Source organism: Motacilla alba, chromosome 3 (assembly GCF_015832195.1).
Source record: "Motacilla alba alba isolate MOTALB_02 chromosome 3, Motacilla_alba_V1.0_pri, whole genome shotgun sequence".
Lineage (NCBI taxonomy): Eukaryota > Metazoa > Chordata > Aves > Passeriformes > Motacillidae > Motacilla > Motacilla alba.
The window spans coordinates 24277542-24293320 of record NC_052018.1 but is presented as its reverse complement, the minus strand read 5'-3'; the positions used below and the strand labels follow the sequence as shown (position 1 = coordinate 24293320).

General features: G+C 39.1%; 1 protein-coding gene across 3 annotated transcripts in view; it reads right to left on the bottom strand.

Moving 5' to 3' along the window:
* LRRC1 (leucine rich repeat containing 1) overlaps window positions 1-15779 on the bottom strand; it is an 86301-nt gene that overhangs the window by 15478 nt on the left and 55044 nt on the right. For 2 of the 3 annotated variants that reach the window (XM_038133953.1, XM_038133954.1), the window contains exons 10-13: window positions 15346-15429; window positions 6926-7041; window positions 5811-5983; window positions 4158-4294 (exon numbers count right to left, since the gene is read on the bottom strand). In XM_038133953.1, the coding sequence (XP_037989881.1) occupies window positions 4158-4294; window positions 5811-5983; window positions 6926-7041; window positions 15346-15429 (510 nt within the window). Of the gene's footprint in view, window positions 1-1126; window positions 2364-4157; window positions 4295-5810; window positions 5984-6925; window positions 7042-15345; window positions 15430-15779 lie in introns of those variants that run through there. The other variant, XM_038133955.1, reaches the window with a different exon arrangement.

Genomic DNA, 15779 nt, shown 5'->3' with positions numbered 1-15779 from the left:
CATCTTTGGCTGAGATGACCACAAGGAAACAATACCAGCCACCCTTGGGTGCAGGAGTGTGGAACTGCTCTAAACAAAGGCAACCAGCCTGGATCACTCACTCATTTATCTAAAGCCAGAGAAACCACAAGTATTCCTTCCACTATTAAAAAAAAAAAAAAAATTAAAAAATCACCAAAGTAAAAAAAATCTGACTGCTGACCAGTTACTTTGTGCCAAAGTGGATGAAGCAAGTAGTGCTGGCCTTGTGGTGAGTTTGTGGGCTGCAGCAGCCTCCACGAGCCTGCTGGAATGTACAAAAAGCAAACGACACAGCACGTGTCACAGAGCTGCAACAGGATTTACATCTTGTTCTGACTGCAGCAGGAGAGAGTAGGTAATAGGAGTAGTGAGGGCAATTAATTATTTTCATCTGGTGGCAGGTCAGGCAAGGCCCAAATCCAGGCTTTACACACTCATCTTGTTGATGGAGCAGATGCTAAAAACAAAACAAGCCACAGCCTCCAAATGAGAAACTGGCATCACAGGATCTTGCTGCCTTTGGCTTTTTTAGGAACGGTCTCTTTTAGGAACTGTATTTTTTAGGAACTTCCTTTCATCTCAAACATGTTTGTTGCTGCTTTCTTGGGTACAGGGTTTACTACAGTTTTAAACTTCTGTTGTGTCGATTCCAGTAAGAACTTTAAAAAGAAAATTCTACCCAAGGCTGGAGTCAACCAAAAGTTGATTTTATTTTTGGTTTTATTTTAACAGCAGCTTACCAAGAATAACCAGGAGAACTCTCCCTTGAGAAGAATAGAACTGCACTACCACTGAACTGACCTAACATCTACAAACCTTCAGCATCCTTCTGCAAAACCATGTCTTGAAGCTTGAATGAGGAATCTTGGGGAAGCAAAATGAACAGAACCCAGAGACATCAACATCAGTCTTCATCAGGCTTTTTGCAAAATTGTTATTTACTGAATGAAACTCAGTTAATACTTACCTTTATTAACAAATCAGAACCCACAGATTTAGTAAGACCTTGAAATCAGCATTGGACAATTGAAGTGCAACACAGTTACAATGACAGCATTAATGCAGAGATACTTTAATTGCTGTTTTAATGATACATCACATCTACTGAAGCTTTTAAAGATGTTTTTATTATGGTTTTATAAATTTTTATAAAACCACCAAAGCACTTTAAAGAATCATGCTTTCTTGTGTAATACATAAAACTAATTTCATACTGAATTTCATACTGTGCTTCTGAAAGTCTATCGTGCTGTTTTTCAAGTTATTTTACAGATGGCACATTTAGAAAAAAAACAATGGAAGCATGAATTTCTAGTGACTGCAACGCAACAAGGCATCCAAACCAAGATGTTTCATTACAACTAAGTTAAAGTGTGAGTGCATTATGTAATAAACAATAGCAGTTTGGTCATTTCATCTTAATTCTGTTTACAATAAAACTAACATTTGTGCTTCACATCCTAAGATCCCATAATATAAACATTAAGTTCTCTGCTGTAAAATTCCCGACAAATTACTGTCCAAAAAGAAAAACATATCTAAAGCAGGAGACCAAATCTACTCACTTTCCTCAAGAATTGCTATATTTAAGACTAGTATGACATACCAAACACAATAAGGCACAATGGGTGGTACAAACAAATGAATACAGTTGTCCATGAAACTTGTTCTCTTCCACAAATACTAAAATATGTACCGCTCAAGATAAATTTTCTCTTAAAAATGAAATACATCATCTTGTTATGAAAGTCCTATACAAAAATTTAAAATTTACACCATCTGAGCTGCCAAAAAAAATAAAAAAAGTGTATCGATTTCCCACAAAACTATATTTCTCACCAGCACATCCAGCCACTGGGAAGAAGATATCCCAGCACTCTGGAAAAGAAAAGCATTATTTCCCCTGTGTTTAAGACAAAAATATTGTATTCTGCATACAGTAGTGTATTAAACTTAAAAAAGCCTAGGATTATTAAAATTACAATATTGATTTGGAAATTATTGGTTCACTGCCTGGATGAAATAAGGCACTTTCTTCCAGCGGGCTGCACTTTTCGTGTGTATGGAGACGATGAATCAGGTTCTGGTTAAAAACAAAAAGGGGCTCAGTGAGGTCCCAGGAGACGACAGGAACATTTCAACAGCAGGGGAAGACACAGGAGGTAAAACCTGGAGATGGAACTCTACACGGAAGTGGTCACTCTGTCAATGGCATTATTGACCTCGTTTTTGTTTGAATCCAGTCCTTTAGCAGCATTCATATCATTCCGTAAATTCTCCACTGTCTTTTTCATGTTCTTTAATTCTCCAGGGTGTGGAGTGGCTCGCCTTAGAAGTGTTCTCTAAAAATAAACAGTGCAATAAGTGGTTTTGCCTTTGTCTCTGCAAAAACAACATACACTTACAAGGCTTCAGCATTCACATACCAAATAGTAAGTATCAATTTTTTTCCTTTTTTCCCCCATTTTCCTTTTCAAAGTACAATGCTCTGTGCTGAGCATTACTTTAAAAGCTACTTGTTTATGAAGACAGGGAAAGAGGTTTTAAGAATTCTCTAAGAGCAAATTTTGTCCTATTTTGGACTACTAATCTCAAAGCCACTCATGTGAAGTACAATTACAAGTTATGAAGTGAAGATTCTTTCATAACTATACTTGGGGATTTTTTTCTCCCCGAAACCATACAAGTGATTTAAGATCACACTTAAAACATTCGTCTGATTCTGAAAGAACCCCACAAGATCTCTTTATCATTTTAAATAGTGTTTGTGTGGAGCTCCATTTGCCTTTCAGCCCCACCACACAGTCTGGTTCTCTAGTGAATTGAGAACAAGCACCTTGAGAGGGAGCATTTCTCTCCCACCTTAGACAGAAGAATGTATATCATTGTGCTGAAACAATGGAAAACACAAGAACTCCAGTTAGCATCCAGGCTGGAGACAACAGAACACCACAAATACAATGTATGTAAAATACATGTATGCATGCAATTACTTTTTAGTGGCATGCATGTAACCTGTGCAGAGAACAGCAGAACTGATGACCCACACGTGGCTGCTTTGGTCAAGACTGCTTCAGAAATCTGCCCTTCCTTCTCCTCACTGAGATCATAACCTTTTTTCCCCTAGGAAGGTTCTTGCTTCAAAGCAGGCAAATCAAGCACTTATCTTCAACACTTGAGCCCTCAGTACTCTATGGACATTCTTGGGTTGGCATAGATGTTAAGCAGCATCATTCTGAAGTCCCTATCAGTCAGTGAACCATGCCTGTTAAAGAGACATTCTGTTTCTGCTGCTTTGGAGTAAGCAACTACCTTACTTGCTCATTTCCAAACTAAAGTAAGAGTTTTTGTAGTCACTTTTTAAACTAAAACAATCCAGGCATTGCCCTGAAGTACCTCAAGCTGAGATCTAATGAGGACCACCAGGAATGTTTTAGAGCATCAGAGCACGTTTAAAACGTGATTGAAGCAGTGTTAATCTTTACAAGGAGTTTTAATTGTTAATAAAATCTAGTAAAACTACAGTTTGTGTTGTGTTTTGATCTTCAGGATATGCAGAGCCCAACTTAATGGAGAGGTCTTATAAGTACAGTGACAGATGTTCCCACATCCTTTGTTTAAGTGGGAAACTAATGAGCAACATTCCTGCTGTTTATGGACACTATGGTTGGTTCAATGCAAATGGTGGAAAAAAAGAATGAAAGAGAGCACAAAAGAGATTGGAAAGAGAAATTAGAGAGACAAACAACAGCAACTTAATGGAGACACATGCCAGAGTGCTGGAATCCTAAATTAGACCCTGTATACTTTCAGGCAGCAAAGCTTCACAGATGCAGAGAAAGATCCTATCTTCCTTCTCGAAAGAAAACATCCTGAGCAGACAGAGGAAAATAAAGCAAAACAGAAGACTGTCCTGCATCAGAATATAAAAGTTATATTCAAAGCAGAAAAAACAAAGGCATTCAAAGTCAACATAAAAAGTTTCAGCAGCCAACATGAACAGTTTCTTCTCCAAATGTACACACAAAGCATGCAGTCCAAGCTGAAATATTTACAGCAAGAATGCTCAGAGACTTTTTATACTTCTGCATTAATGTCACAGTGTCTGGAGGTATCCAAAGGCTTGGAAAACATACCATTTCATTTTCCTCTTCATCTTTTTCATCTTCTAAGAAGCGAATTGCACTGACTCTGTTCACTGCCCGCTCATTCCATGTTTCATCTGACATCTCATTTACCAAACTCTCCAATGCACCACATCGTGGTAGGTTATCTGTTGGAACAGGAAAATGTAACTCAAGATTCACAGCAACATGCATGTGAAGTCACCCAATCAACATGCTATATTGTTCATAATTGCAACATCTGAACAATCACTCATCCAATACCTACAAAAAGTGGCTATTTCTACTGTTTTTGGAAGAAAACAGAACTTGCATTAGTTTTCTGTTATCAAGTACATATACTAAATGGTTTCTGTACAAATTAGGTATTTCTGCACTTGGACTGTTTCAGAGTTTTAGAGTACTGGTTATATAATTTAATATACTTGCCACTATACATGCTTTTCTTGTGGAACATGGCTGCCAGCTGACATTAGCCAGTTCCCTAAATGGCATTCCATAACATAGGACCATTGCTTTTACTAACCTCATCCTTCCAATATTGCTAGGCACATACATCCAACAATCTAAATTCCACACCTTCTATCCTTGAAGCCACAAGATTCATCTGGAGAGGAGGAATTCTAATTTCTAGCCTTTAGAGAAGGTCAAGTCAACCTCTGTTACTCTTCTTGAACTAGCTTAATGCTCTCTAACTCTGAAGGGGTAAATTCATACTTTTATTTTAATTCTTAACTATTAAAATCCAGGAGCTGAAAACAGAGAAATTTCTACACTGCTAGTGTTTTAATGGTTTCTATTTGCTCCAGTCATATATTATTGAAACTTTGGAATTAAGTCTGGGTACCTATAATACAGATACCCACAGCTGATTTTTTCTCCTCAAGCCCCTTTGTACTCAGCGGAGAAGAATCCACATGATTTTCTTTTAAAAGTCCATTCCTGGATGGGATAAATCCCTCTCCAGTCATTACAGCAGAAATTTAAATATTAGCTCAGAGGAATCCCCCTGAATGTTCACATACAGCTCTAAAAGCTTGAGGACAAAAAATATTCAGATGTTACTGGAGCAGCAACACAGCCAGCAAAAGAGTTTATGATTCCACCTGGCCCAGAGGTAAGTTTCATCACAAAAGGTAAAAGCAACTTATACTACAATTCTACACTTGTTAATGAACATAATAAAGTTACTGTACGGCACCTCAGCTTGAAAGCAAATTAGCTTGCTAAAAAGTAAAACGTCCACTGTTTACTATTTGCTATGCAATTGATTTTACTGGTAAAGAGATTGAAGATGGAAAGCCACCATTTTTCCATTTATATATATTGATTATAAGATGTATCATCAATGTACACAAATATGGACACCACTACTGGGCCCACTGGCAAGCCTCAAAATAGTGATATGACTAATTCGTATTCTTCCAGATCTGTATTTTATTTATTGTAGCTGTCACTGTATTTTCAACAACACTCAGTGCCAAGTTTTGAAGCTTTCTGAAGACTAACAGGATAACAGAAAAAAAAAGGCTTAATATTAAAAATTCAACCAGAACTTTGCTACTTTGCTCCCTAGAGCACGTTTTACAAGCCTTTATGGGACAACTCAGTAAACAAAGAAGTAATAATTCTGTACATAATGAAAAGCTGACTCTAGGCACTTACCTTGGCAACCAGATTCAGAAGGCATCTGAGGAAGTAATACACATGTTAAAATCTTTTCTCCTGTTTCAGGGTCTGTGTCAGTCTGAAATGTCAGCAGAGGCTGGGACTGGTTATCAGACAACCACAAAGCCTTCAGCCTTAACGTAGTCAGTGAAATGGGAAGATACGTCAGCCTAGTTCAAAAAAGGAAAGTAAAATAGTCAGGGCAATCCCTGGGAGTCTTAACAGATGGTCATGAAGTCAACTCAAGTATACATTGTTGAGTTGGAACAAACAGGATTGAAATTAATGCCTTTAACAGAAGGCATTGCAGTAGTCATCAATTCCAACTACTCCATTCTTAAAAAAAAAAAAACAATAACAAACCAACAAACCCAAACCAGCAGCTTAACTTTATTATAACTTTATAATCCTCTGAAGCTGAAAACCAGGTAAAACTATGCTGAGCTTTCTCTACTGCAGTAAAGTGCCCTGGAAGGCAGACAGCTGCTTCCCATCAGGAGCTTTACATGTGAACAGTGGCTAGAATAGAAATACGTAAGGGCCTGTGAGACAATGATATTGCATAGATGACATACCATTCACTTTTCTTCTGTTTTGGGGTTGTTTTTTTTATTTCATTTCCAGCTAAGAAGCTGAAGTAATTTGCTGGTTTATGCTTTAATCCACTCATTTTTGCATGTTGATGTTTGAAGCACTAAGATTTGTGAGAAGCTGCAATGTCGAAGTGGCTTTCCTTGTTACTCACACTGTATCGTGAAGATACAACACTCAGTATTGCTGCCACTTGACATTACAGCTTGGTAGCTTCACCTGAAGCTCTATCCATTGCCTAGATTCTCACTTTTAATACAGAAATATATGTATCCAGAGGGGTTTTTTAAAAAATCCAATTGCTTCCTCAGGGTCAAAGTAATCCAAAAATCACACTCATGACAACACACAATTTATGCTACTTTTGGCCCAGGGGGAAGACTACTTTGACAATTTCAACAGTAACACTAACATGAATGTCATAACTGGTTTTTCATTACTCTCTTCTTAGACATAATATCTTTTTCTACAAGAATTAAGTAAATACAGCAAAAGAACATGAAAATACAAAAATCTCTTGCCTGTTTCCAGCAACATCCAGGACATGAAGTTCAGTGGCCTGTGAAATTTCAGAGGGAATTCGAGATAATCTGTTGTCACGTACAGAAAAGACGTTAAGACTGCAGCAGCCCCCAACCTACATTTGAGAAGAGAGGGGGAAAAAAAAGCAAGTCTGGTTTTGTTGCAATACCACAGTGTAACAAAGGCATGCAGTGCGGGTCACGGAGTGTGTCACAGCACATTCAAGTTACAATGCCTGCCAGACACTTCCCCCAGAGGTACAGACTGCAAACAAGGGTTAGCTTCGAAGAAGTCTGACCTGAAGCAAGGCTGTAGGAGCACTGTCTTGAACATCTGTATCAGCAAATAATGGATAACTTTACATATAGGTCACATTCTAGCTACCTTTCAGAGCCTTCCACACCCAGAAAAAATCAGTAACCCCACAGAAGCTACTCTGTGCCCAACATTCTCAAAAAACTCTACACTTAACATTTTCTAACTCTACATTTTACATATTAATTCATTCTTTCCTCATGGCAACTCTATATCCAAGCAAGTTCAATGGGCCTTGAAGCAAGGCAAAATGGTAAACATACCAACCAACTCCCAAAATTTGTTGAGTCCACAAAGATTAATGAAGAGCTCGCGAGAAGCAGAACACTGAGTAAAATCTTGGATGCCCCGATACATTGGAAGCACCTCATTTCAACACAATTCCCACAAGAACTGGCCTTCTTTAATCTGTTTTCATCTAATATCCTCTGTCTCTATCCAAATATAAGCATTTGCATTCTTTGGGTGCAAAGATGGAATTTTTCAGTTTTACCTTTAAAAACCACATCTTGCACCAAGAGTAGCTGCTTTCAGAAAGACCCCACATCTGATTAAAACCCCCCACATCTGATTAAAAAAGCACATTTCAACTTTATATTCCAGAGGGAACTTCTATAAACAGGAAGATTACTAGTTGCAGCAACTCAAAAGCTGTTTCAAGTAACTCTTTGTTCCTATTAACAAAGGCAAGTTACTTTTGTTTGCTTATCATACAGAGTTTCAAAAAGCACTGTTGTTTGTTTGCCAGTTCCAAAACTCACCATAAGAGGGGGAAAAAAATTTTTCTTTTCTTACTCCAAGTAATAGAGGCAAAACATGCCAATGCCATTTGAAGTTTTCAAGTTAAGCGGACTTAGAATGTAATTACGGAGTTAGAGTCCAAACTAAACACAGTGAAAAATCTCAGTTCAAAAATGAGAGGACATCTATAGTGACATACATCTAAGAAGGTTCTCCTCTCACATTACAGCCAATATTCAACTACACCTTGGCCAGGAGTCCCCAAAACCTAGCTGAAATTATTGTGTTCTTGTTAACTGTCAGTTGTGTCTTTGCAAAACCCACAATTCAGTCCAAACCCAAGACTGAGATTATAGACAAACAGCACAAAATATTTTAACTAGTCAAAGGAAAAATAGTGTTGATTTATCGCACACTATTTACTAAGGAAAAAGCCACTTTTAAAGGATGCAACTGTGACTCACAAAATAAAACAAAAGGAGCAGTTACATTCCACTCACCTTCCTTTGTATCATAAATGCTTTTTAATAGAAGAAAACAGCAATCAGCTGCTCAAGGCTTCTGATTCACAAGCTATTTACATCAGAAAGTTAAAGTGCTACATTCTTGACAAAACAAAATCTGTGCTATTTCCCTTAAATCACTGCACTCTTAAGATGCAGCTATTTCACAAGATTATCAGTTTTCCCAGCCCTGTGTGTACAACAGAAGTATGAACCTTGCAAGCCATTTCAGCTTGTGAATCAAAGCCCTTAGAAACCAGCACTCAAATAGTAAGCAAACATTTCTTGGTTCAAGAATTCTGCTATTCACTTTAAAGCATGTATAAATTCTTAAATAATGTGCCTTCACACGTTCACAGAACACAGTGTGATATTAAAAATATATATACACACTAAGTGTCTAATTGGTGTTGCTAACATGAGGAGCCGTGAAAAGCAAGAAATACAATTAGGGAATGTTGATGAGCTGGCAAGTGATGCCCTCAGTGTACACAAAAAGTGTTCCCTTTTCATGAATGAAGTTTGTGTTACTCAGTCTTGGAGCATGGAGATCCAAACAGGTTAGCCAAACAAACAAAGTAAAGCCATGCAGCCCTGATGAGACCAAAATTTCTATGCTTTTGACAATGGAAAAATGCAGCAGTGGAACTGGGACAGCCTGAGTCATCATGCATTTAAAGCAGCTTAATGAAACGTAATAGGAGAACCGTGGACTGAAGAATACTTACAGGGTTATCAATTTACCTGACCCATAATTTTCCAAGCGGCTAACAATTAAGAAAATACAAGAGATGTTCAATTTATTTTTCTTTATCCATATTGGACAAGAGCATGCCAACAAATGGAGACAGAACATACATTCTTCTACTGCCAAAGAGGGTTGTAACTCCTAAATCATTTAAACTTCAGTTAATTTAACTTTGCTCTCTATCAGTCAACAGGCTGCTGTTCAAAGGTTTTGTTTCATTCAAAGGTAGTGTAGACCTTTTATTTTAATAGGGTAGTAGGGTAGATAAAAAAGAGACACTGAATTTTTTTTAATGAAACTGTTTTTAGAAAATGCAGACAGCATTTAACGAGCAGCATTGAGTGAGATACCACAAAGGAAAAAAAAGACAAGCTGACAGTTAAAAATCAACTAAAATTCTTTGTCATTTCAAACAAAGATGGCACCCATCCAGCAGTACAGAAAGACATCAGGTCCAATGTTTGAAAACCTAAACATGAAGCCATACCACGGAGGCAAAGTGCACACACTACATGGCATGCGGAAAGGAAAACACTGTTGTGGCCACCATGAAGTTACGCGGTATCAGAATGTCACTGGTTTGGCTCAGAGTGGCTAACTGAGGAAGAGCCATGCCTTCCAAGGGTCACATGCTCACAACAAACTGTGCCAGACCACCACATCTGCACCAAGAACACAGCTGAGGCCACAAGCCCGTTCACCAGTTAAGCACACACTGCATTTCCAGCACAGACTTCACTTAATGGAGACAAGCAGGTGTTTAGTTCTAGGCACGTGAGTAACTGTTCCAAGGACTGGAGACTTAAAGAAGTCCTCACACTCTTCTGTAGTGAGCAGGACATCAGGAAAAGATCACACATGAGTTGTGCATGCCTAAGTCGTAATCCTGAGACTTAGTTCATTTTAGCAACTTTAGTTTAAGGGTTATTGACTTGTTTCATCACGCCAACTCCAAAGAACAGTGAGCCTAGATAAAGGAAAACCACAAAAACAAAGCCCACGGGTCAGTCAGGCAGTAAATGGTCATTACTATGAAGTGCTAGTTTTAACATCATTGGTACTATGAAGATGGAACAAAACTGCATATTTGCATTCAGGTGGGCTTGATTGAGAGGATGATTGTCACTAGGAGACCTCTGGATTCCACACAAAACTTCAACTCTTTAAACCCTTTAATGGATGATCTTATTGCTCTTTTCTTCTATCTCAGTCGAGGCCCATCTTTCTAACAGCTTTCTCATTCTGGACAAACAGTAAGGCTTGGACAAACATAGACAGGAGGTCAGCTCAGTTGCTAAAACCCCCTCTATGTTCTCATCATGACCAGCACTTAGCACTTCACCCTCCTGCTTTTTTGCCTTTTATACTCCCACTACTAGTGCACCTTAGACAGTCCTCCACAAACTGCAAGTCTTAACAGAATGCTTCTCTGCTGGTGTTTATAATGACTCTAAAGTAGATCTGTTTACTACTCAAAAGCTATGAATCAATTCTGCTGTCCTTTACCAGTTAGCATCTTTCACACAGCTATAAGCAATGCAAAAAAAAAATACATTATGACAAATACTGTAATGATCAGTCTTCAGTTGTCATGTCAATAGCTAAAAGTCCAGTGACACATTTCTTTTATTAAACTCTCAAAACAGCTGTCAGCACCAAAAACTCTCACAGACTTATACAAGTCTGATAAATACAGTGGTAATTTAAACACAGTTCCTCTTGTGTTGCAAAATCTTTTTCAACATGTCATATCCAATATTTTGTTTAGGTTCAAAGTAAATAAAGTCAGAATTTTCCTTGGCTCCACATAAAGCATACTAATTCTTTAACTGCAAGCACAGAATACATTTAGGGGTGGGAAAAACTGCCCAATTCATTATAATTAACTATTATTCTGTTGTTATTATTAACTTTAAATTGGCTAGGAAAATCTTCAGCAAACTCACTTTAACATCTCCTGCACCACTGGTGAACAGTAGGAGAGGAGCTCACCAAAACAGCTTCTCAGCCCTCTGACTTGTCAGCCCTCTGACAAGTTTTCCTGCACTTTTCCTTAGTGCCCCCTTTTTTTTTTTTTAAGCACTGAGACACACATACTTCTACACGAATAAGGGAAGAGACAGGACATCAAAAGTTAAAATCAGAAAAAACAAAATGGTCCCTACTCATTAAAAAAAAAATAATTAAAAAGCACAGTTATTGCCAAAAAAAATAACCCTGTATTTTTACCTAATGGAGTAATAATTCTCACGATATACCTCAGAGCCAGGAAGGACACATTACCAGATCTCTGCTGGGTGTAAAGACTCATTAACAAAAGCATATAAACTGGAAGACATTCCAAGGAGGTTATTTATGCAAGTGCCAAAATCAACACACCAGTTTCATCAGCGTTCCTGTGCCAGGGTGGGATTTCAATACCAAAGAGTCACCAGGCAGGTCTTTCAAGTTTAAGGGGAAAAACATTTCCAACTATGAACAGGTTTAGACATTCTCAGTTCTTGCTGAAGTCTGTTTTACCACTTCAGTCAGAGAGGCACTAAGCTGCAAAACGAGATGCTGTAGATGAAATCTGTCAGTGACTCAAGCCATGGTCATACATTCAGTTCCTCCAGGTTTTACCTTTATCACCACACAATACAGAAGAACCTTTGAACCAGGAAACTTTGAAGGTGTATTTGCATACAAACTCCTCAATAATCCCAAGTCAAGACATTTTACACCAAAAGGTAAAGAAGGGTTTTACAAGTGTGCCTTGAAGCCATCTTGCAATGTAATGGTTTAACACACTGACTCAAAATCCAATTCTCTTAAACTGTTAACAAAACAAAACCCAATCAACATCCTTCTACCCCCTTCCCCAAAAAAACACATACCACTACAGAAAAACTAAAACTCAGAGATTATCTCACCTGGCACATAATTTTCACCATCCTACCTATAAAAGTGGTCTTTGCTACAGGAATAATTCTGGGTGAAACAATAGCAACACCAAGCAGATACAGTATTGGGTACATGTACTCTTCTCTCCAATTAATTACACTTTTTTCTACACACATTAAAAGACTGTGCCTCTATCCTCTCCAACAGAAACCAGTAACAGCCTCTCCCACATCCATTTTTTATCAGGATGAAGACCACATATGCACAGCTGCTCTAGCACTCCATAAGGCAGAGAAAGAATGGAAGAAGTAAGAAAAACACATAAAGGAAAAGATACTGAGCAAAAATATCTGCAATGTATACTCTACTTCTGCATCCAACTCTGCTTCTGTGAGTTGGTACTCACAAGTACTAATTTTGTACAATACAAATACTAATTTTGATGTGCAGGGGTCCGAGACCCCAGTCTTGGCCGTACTGTCTCAGGAAACATCTTAAGCAACACAGAGCAGGCAGGGGTGTTTAAAATTACTTCTGTCAGAAGCTTGTGCTTGAGTTGTTTATTCATTCTATTTGTAACATTACCAGCTTGGAATTCAAATGCACTGATCAAGAGTGAGATGACCCCCCAGTTAGAGAAGGGCTGACTGCCTTTAAAATTAAATAATAAAAAATTAAATATTGGCAGAGCACAGCGTAAAATCTTAATTTACATGTAATTTCAAGGCATTTGTTCTAATGAGACAGATACATTTGTGTGGACACCTTTAAAGGAAATATAAAAACTCTATTTCAAAATCGTTGATAGGGAGCCAAAGAGCTCTGCTTCCTCTGTTTCCCTGCCAAGCTCCCTTGGGAACCACCCTCTCCCATTTTAATTTCCTGGACTTCCACAACGCCCCAAAGCTCACCTGATTCCAGACACTACCTTCCATTTTCTCATTATTCGCCTTCTCCAAACCCAGGCTCATCCCTGTCTTCATTCCACTTCTGTGCAGGTGTCCCCCTCCCTCTCTCAGGTGCACTGATGTTCTCTAGACACATTCTCATTCTTCTCTTCACCCTTGGATATCCCCCAACTTCTTCACCAACTGAGCAACACATTCCACCTCTGAAAAATGTTGCTGGTTCCAAGCCTTCAGTATCTTGCTCAGTACTAATGCCTCTATTGTCCTGCACTGAGCTCCTGACCCCACTATACCCCCAAAGAGACACACTCCATATTCACCCTCCTTTACCTGCTTCGGCAGCTGAGCCTTCTCCTCTTGCCTGCTCCTGTCCCTGCTTCTTCCAAGCCACACTGATTGCCCTTATGCACCACCTCCAATACCATACATTCCATTAACTGAGAAAAGTGCTTATACACTACACAAGCTATTAATGGCCAATCTGGAAATAAACTGTACCAGTAAAACTTTCCATGCAAAACTCAGAACAATTCTGCACAAAGGTGGAATGGACATAAAATTACACAAGTCTCAAGTACAGGTATTTTAGCAGAGAAAGTCTTCTGCTGAATGAACACAAGATCAGAAAGATATTAAGCTATTAGAGAGCATCCAAAAGAGGGCAACAAAGATGGTGCAGGGCCTTGAGGGGAAGCCGTGTGAGGAGCAACTGAGGTCACTTGGTCTGCTCAGCCTGGAGAGGAGAAGACTGAGGGGACACCTCACTGCAGTTACAGCTTCCTCATGGAGGAAGAGGAGGGGCAGACACTGATCTCCGCTCTGTGGTGAACAGTGGCAGGAACTGAGGGAATGCCCTGAAATTGTGCCAAGGAAGGTGTAGGCTGGATATTACAAAAAGGTTCTTCACCCAGAGGGTGGCTGGGCACTGGAACAGCTCCCCAGGGCAGTGGTCACAGCACCAGCCTGACAGAGTTCAGGAAGTGTTTGGACAATGCTCTCAGGTACATGGGATGACTCTTGGGGTGTCATGTGCAGGGCCAGGAGGTGGACTCCTGATGAGTTCCTTCCAATTCAGCATATCTTATGGTGAAAACTGCTATCACATATCAATCCTAGCAGTCTTCCCAGGGTCTTGTCTCTTGCTAGCCATCATGCAACCTGTCACAATTCTTTGTCCAAAACCAGAAGCACCACAGCACGGAAGACACTGTTCTGCTAGAAAAGCTGCAGTCCTGACATGTCTCACCCCTCAGCTTCCCTCAATTAGGTGGTTGGCCTGTGGCAGCTCAGACCTACGACACTGGAATTGCTGCCAGCACCACAGCAGCATCATCTGCCCCTGCTTGATCCTTCTTCAGACAATCACCTCTTGCCCATCTCCTTGCCACTTCACTTCCTTTTCACACCTCCTTCTTGAGCTGTCCAAGCTCCATGAGGAAGTGAGCCAGAGCTGATACTCCTCTCAATTTCCATCCCCTGGCTGTCACCTGAGTACATAACCCTCCTTCTCCTTAAGTGACTGGAAGTGGAGAACAAAAGCTCAGAGCCACATGTTAGATATCAAAATTTAAAGGGAGAACTACTTGGATAAAAATTACAGAGAAAAAGTAGTACAAACAGAACCAACTCACAGCTCCATGCTCCCATCACAGGATGTTGCTTTCCCAACTTCTTTCCACAATTTACTGCTGAACTAAACTTGTAAAGCCTTCATTATATTTAATTTCACAACACAAACTCTAGCCTCATTTCATTTCACATACTGTTACAACAGACAAGAAGTCCTAGTGCTCATAGCTGTAAAATTTGAGGTATCTTGGTCACATCAGGTTCCTATATTTAAGGGCAAAAATAGTCCAGAGCTCTCCAACACCAAAAAGACTGTCAAGACAGTCACTGAGCCACTTTTCAGAGTATGAAACCTTCCCTTTGGTATTGGTCACAGGAGTGAGGTGAGGAAGAGTGTGGCAGTAGTTTCATACTACATGCAGAAGAGACATATTGGTGTTGCATTCACCCTACCAGAACTCCAAGTCTTCAAATAGTGCGGGACTTGACATCCACACTGGGAATTACCAGTTAAAAGCTAATTAGACCCAAGTTAGTTACAAGCTAATTAGACCCAAGCCTTTCTGTTCAACTGCAAAGACATTTTGCAATGCCAAGCCACCAAATCACTACAGTTCAGATCTAGTGGACAAGTTTCTGGTTGTGATCAGTTTGGAAAGAATACCCACTGGACCAAAGTTGCCTGCTACTTCTCACAGGCATTTGAAATCAAGAGTTTTCTGTTTCTACAATGTCATCTGGGCAAAACTTACCTCTTTGGGCAAAGATGTTAATTTGTTTCTGTCAGCATTCAAATTGTTCAGCTTCTTTAGTTTTCCAATGCTCTTCGGCAATGACTGTGCCAACAAAAACAAAATAATACACAAACAAGTCATAAATAAATAGTCAGGAAAAACCACTTAACTCACTTTTAAAATTAATTAACAGTCCGATCCACTTTTGAAATTGAAGTGTAGTTAATCCTCATTACTGCCAGACTTTCCAAAGAAGATCCAAAGGTTTATATTGCAGAACAAATATCTAGGAATCTCAGTTTCTAACACAAATTCGCTCATTAATTATCTCTGCACTACAATAATAGACACACAACAGCTGTGTACAGAATGCATGTACATAGGATGTATTATCTAACTTTACACTCCCAAATTTGCTTCTCAATGAGCTATCTCCTAACTCAGGAGCTATG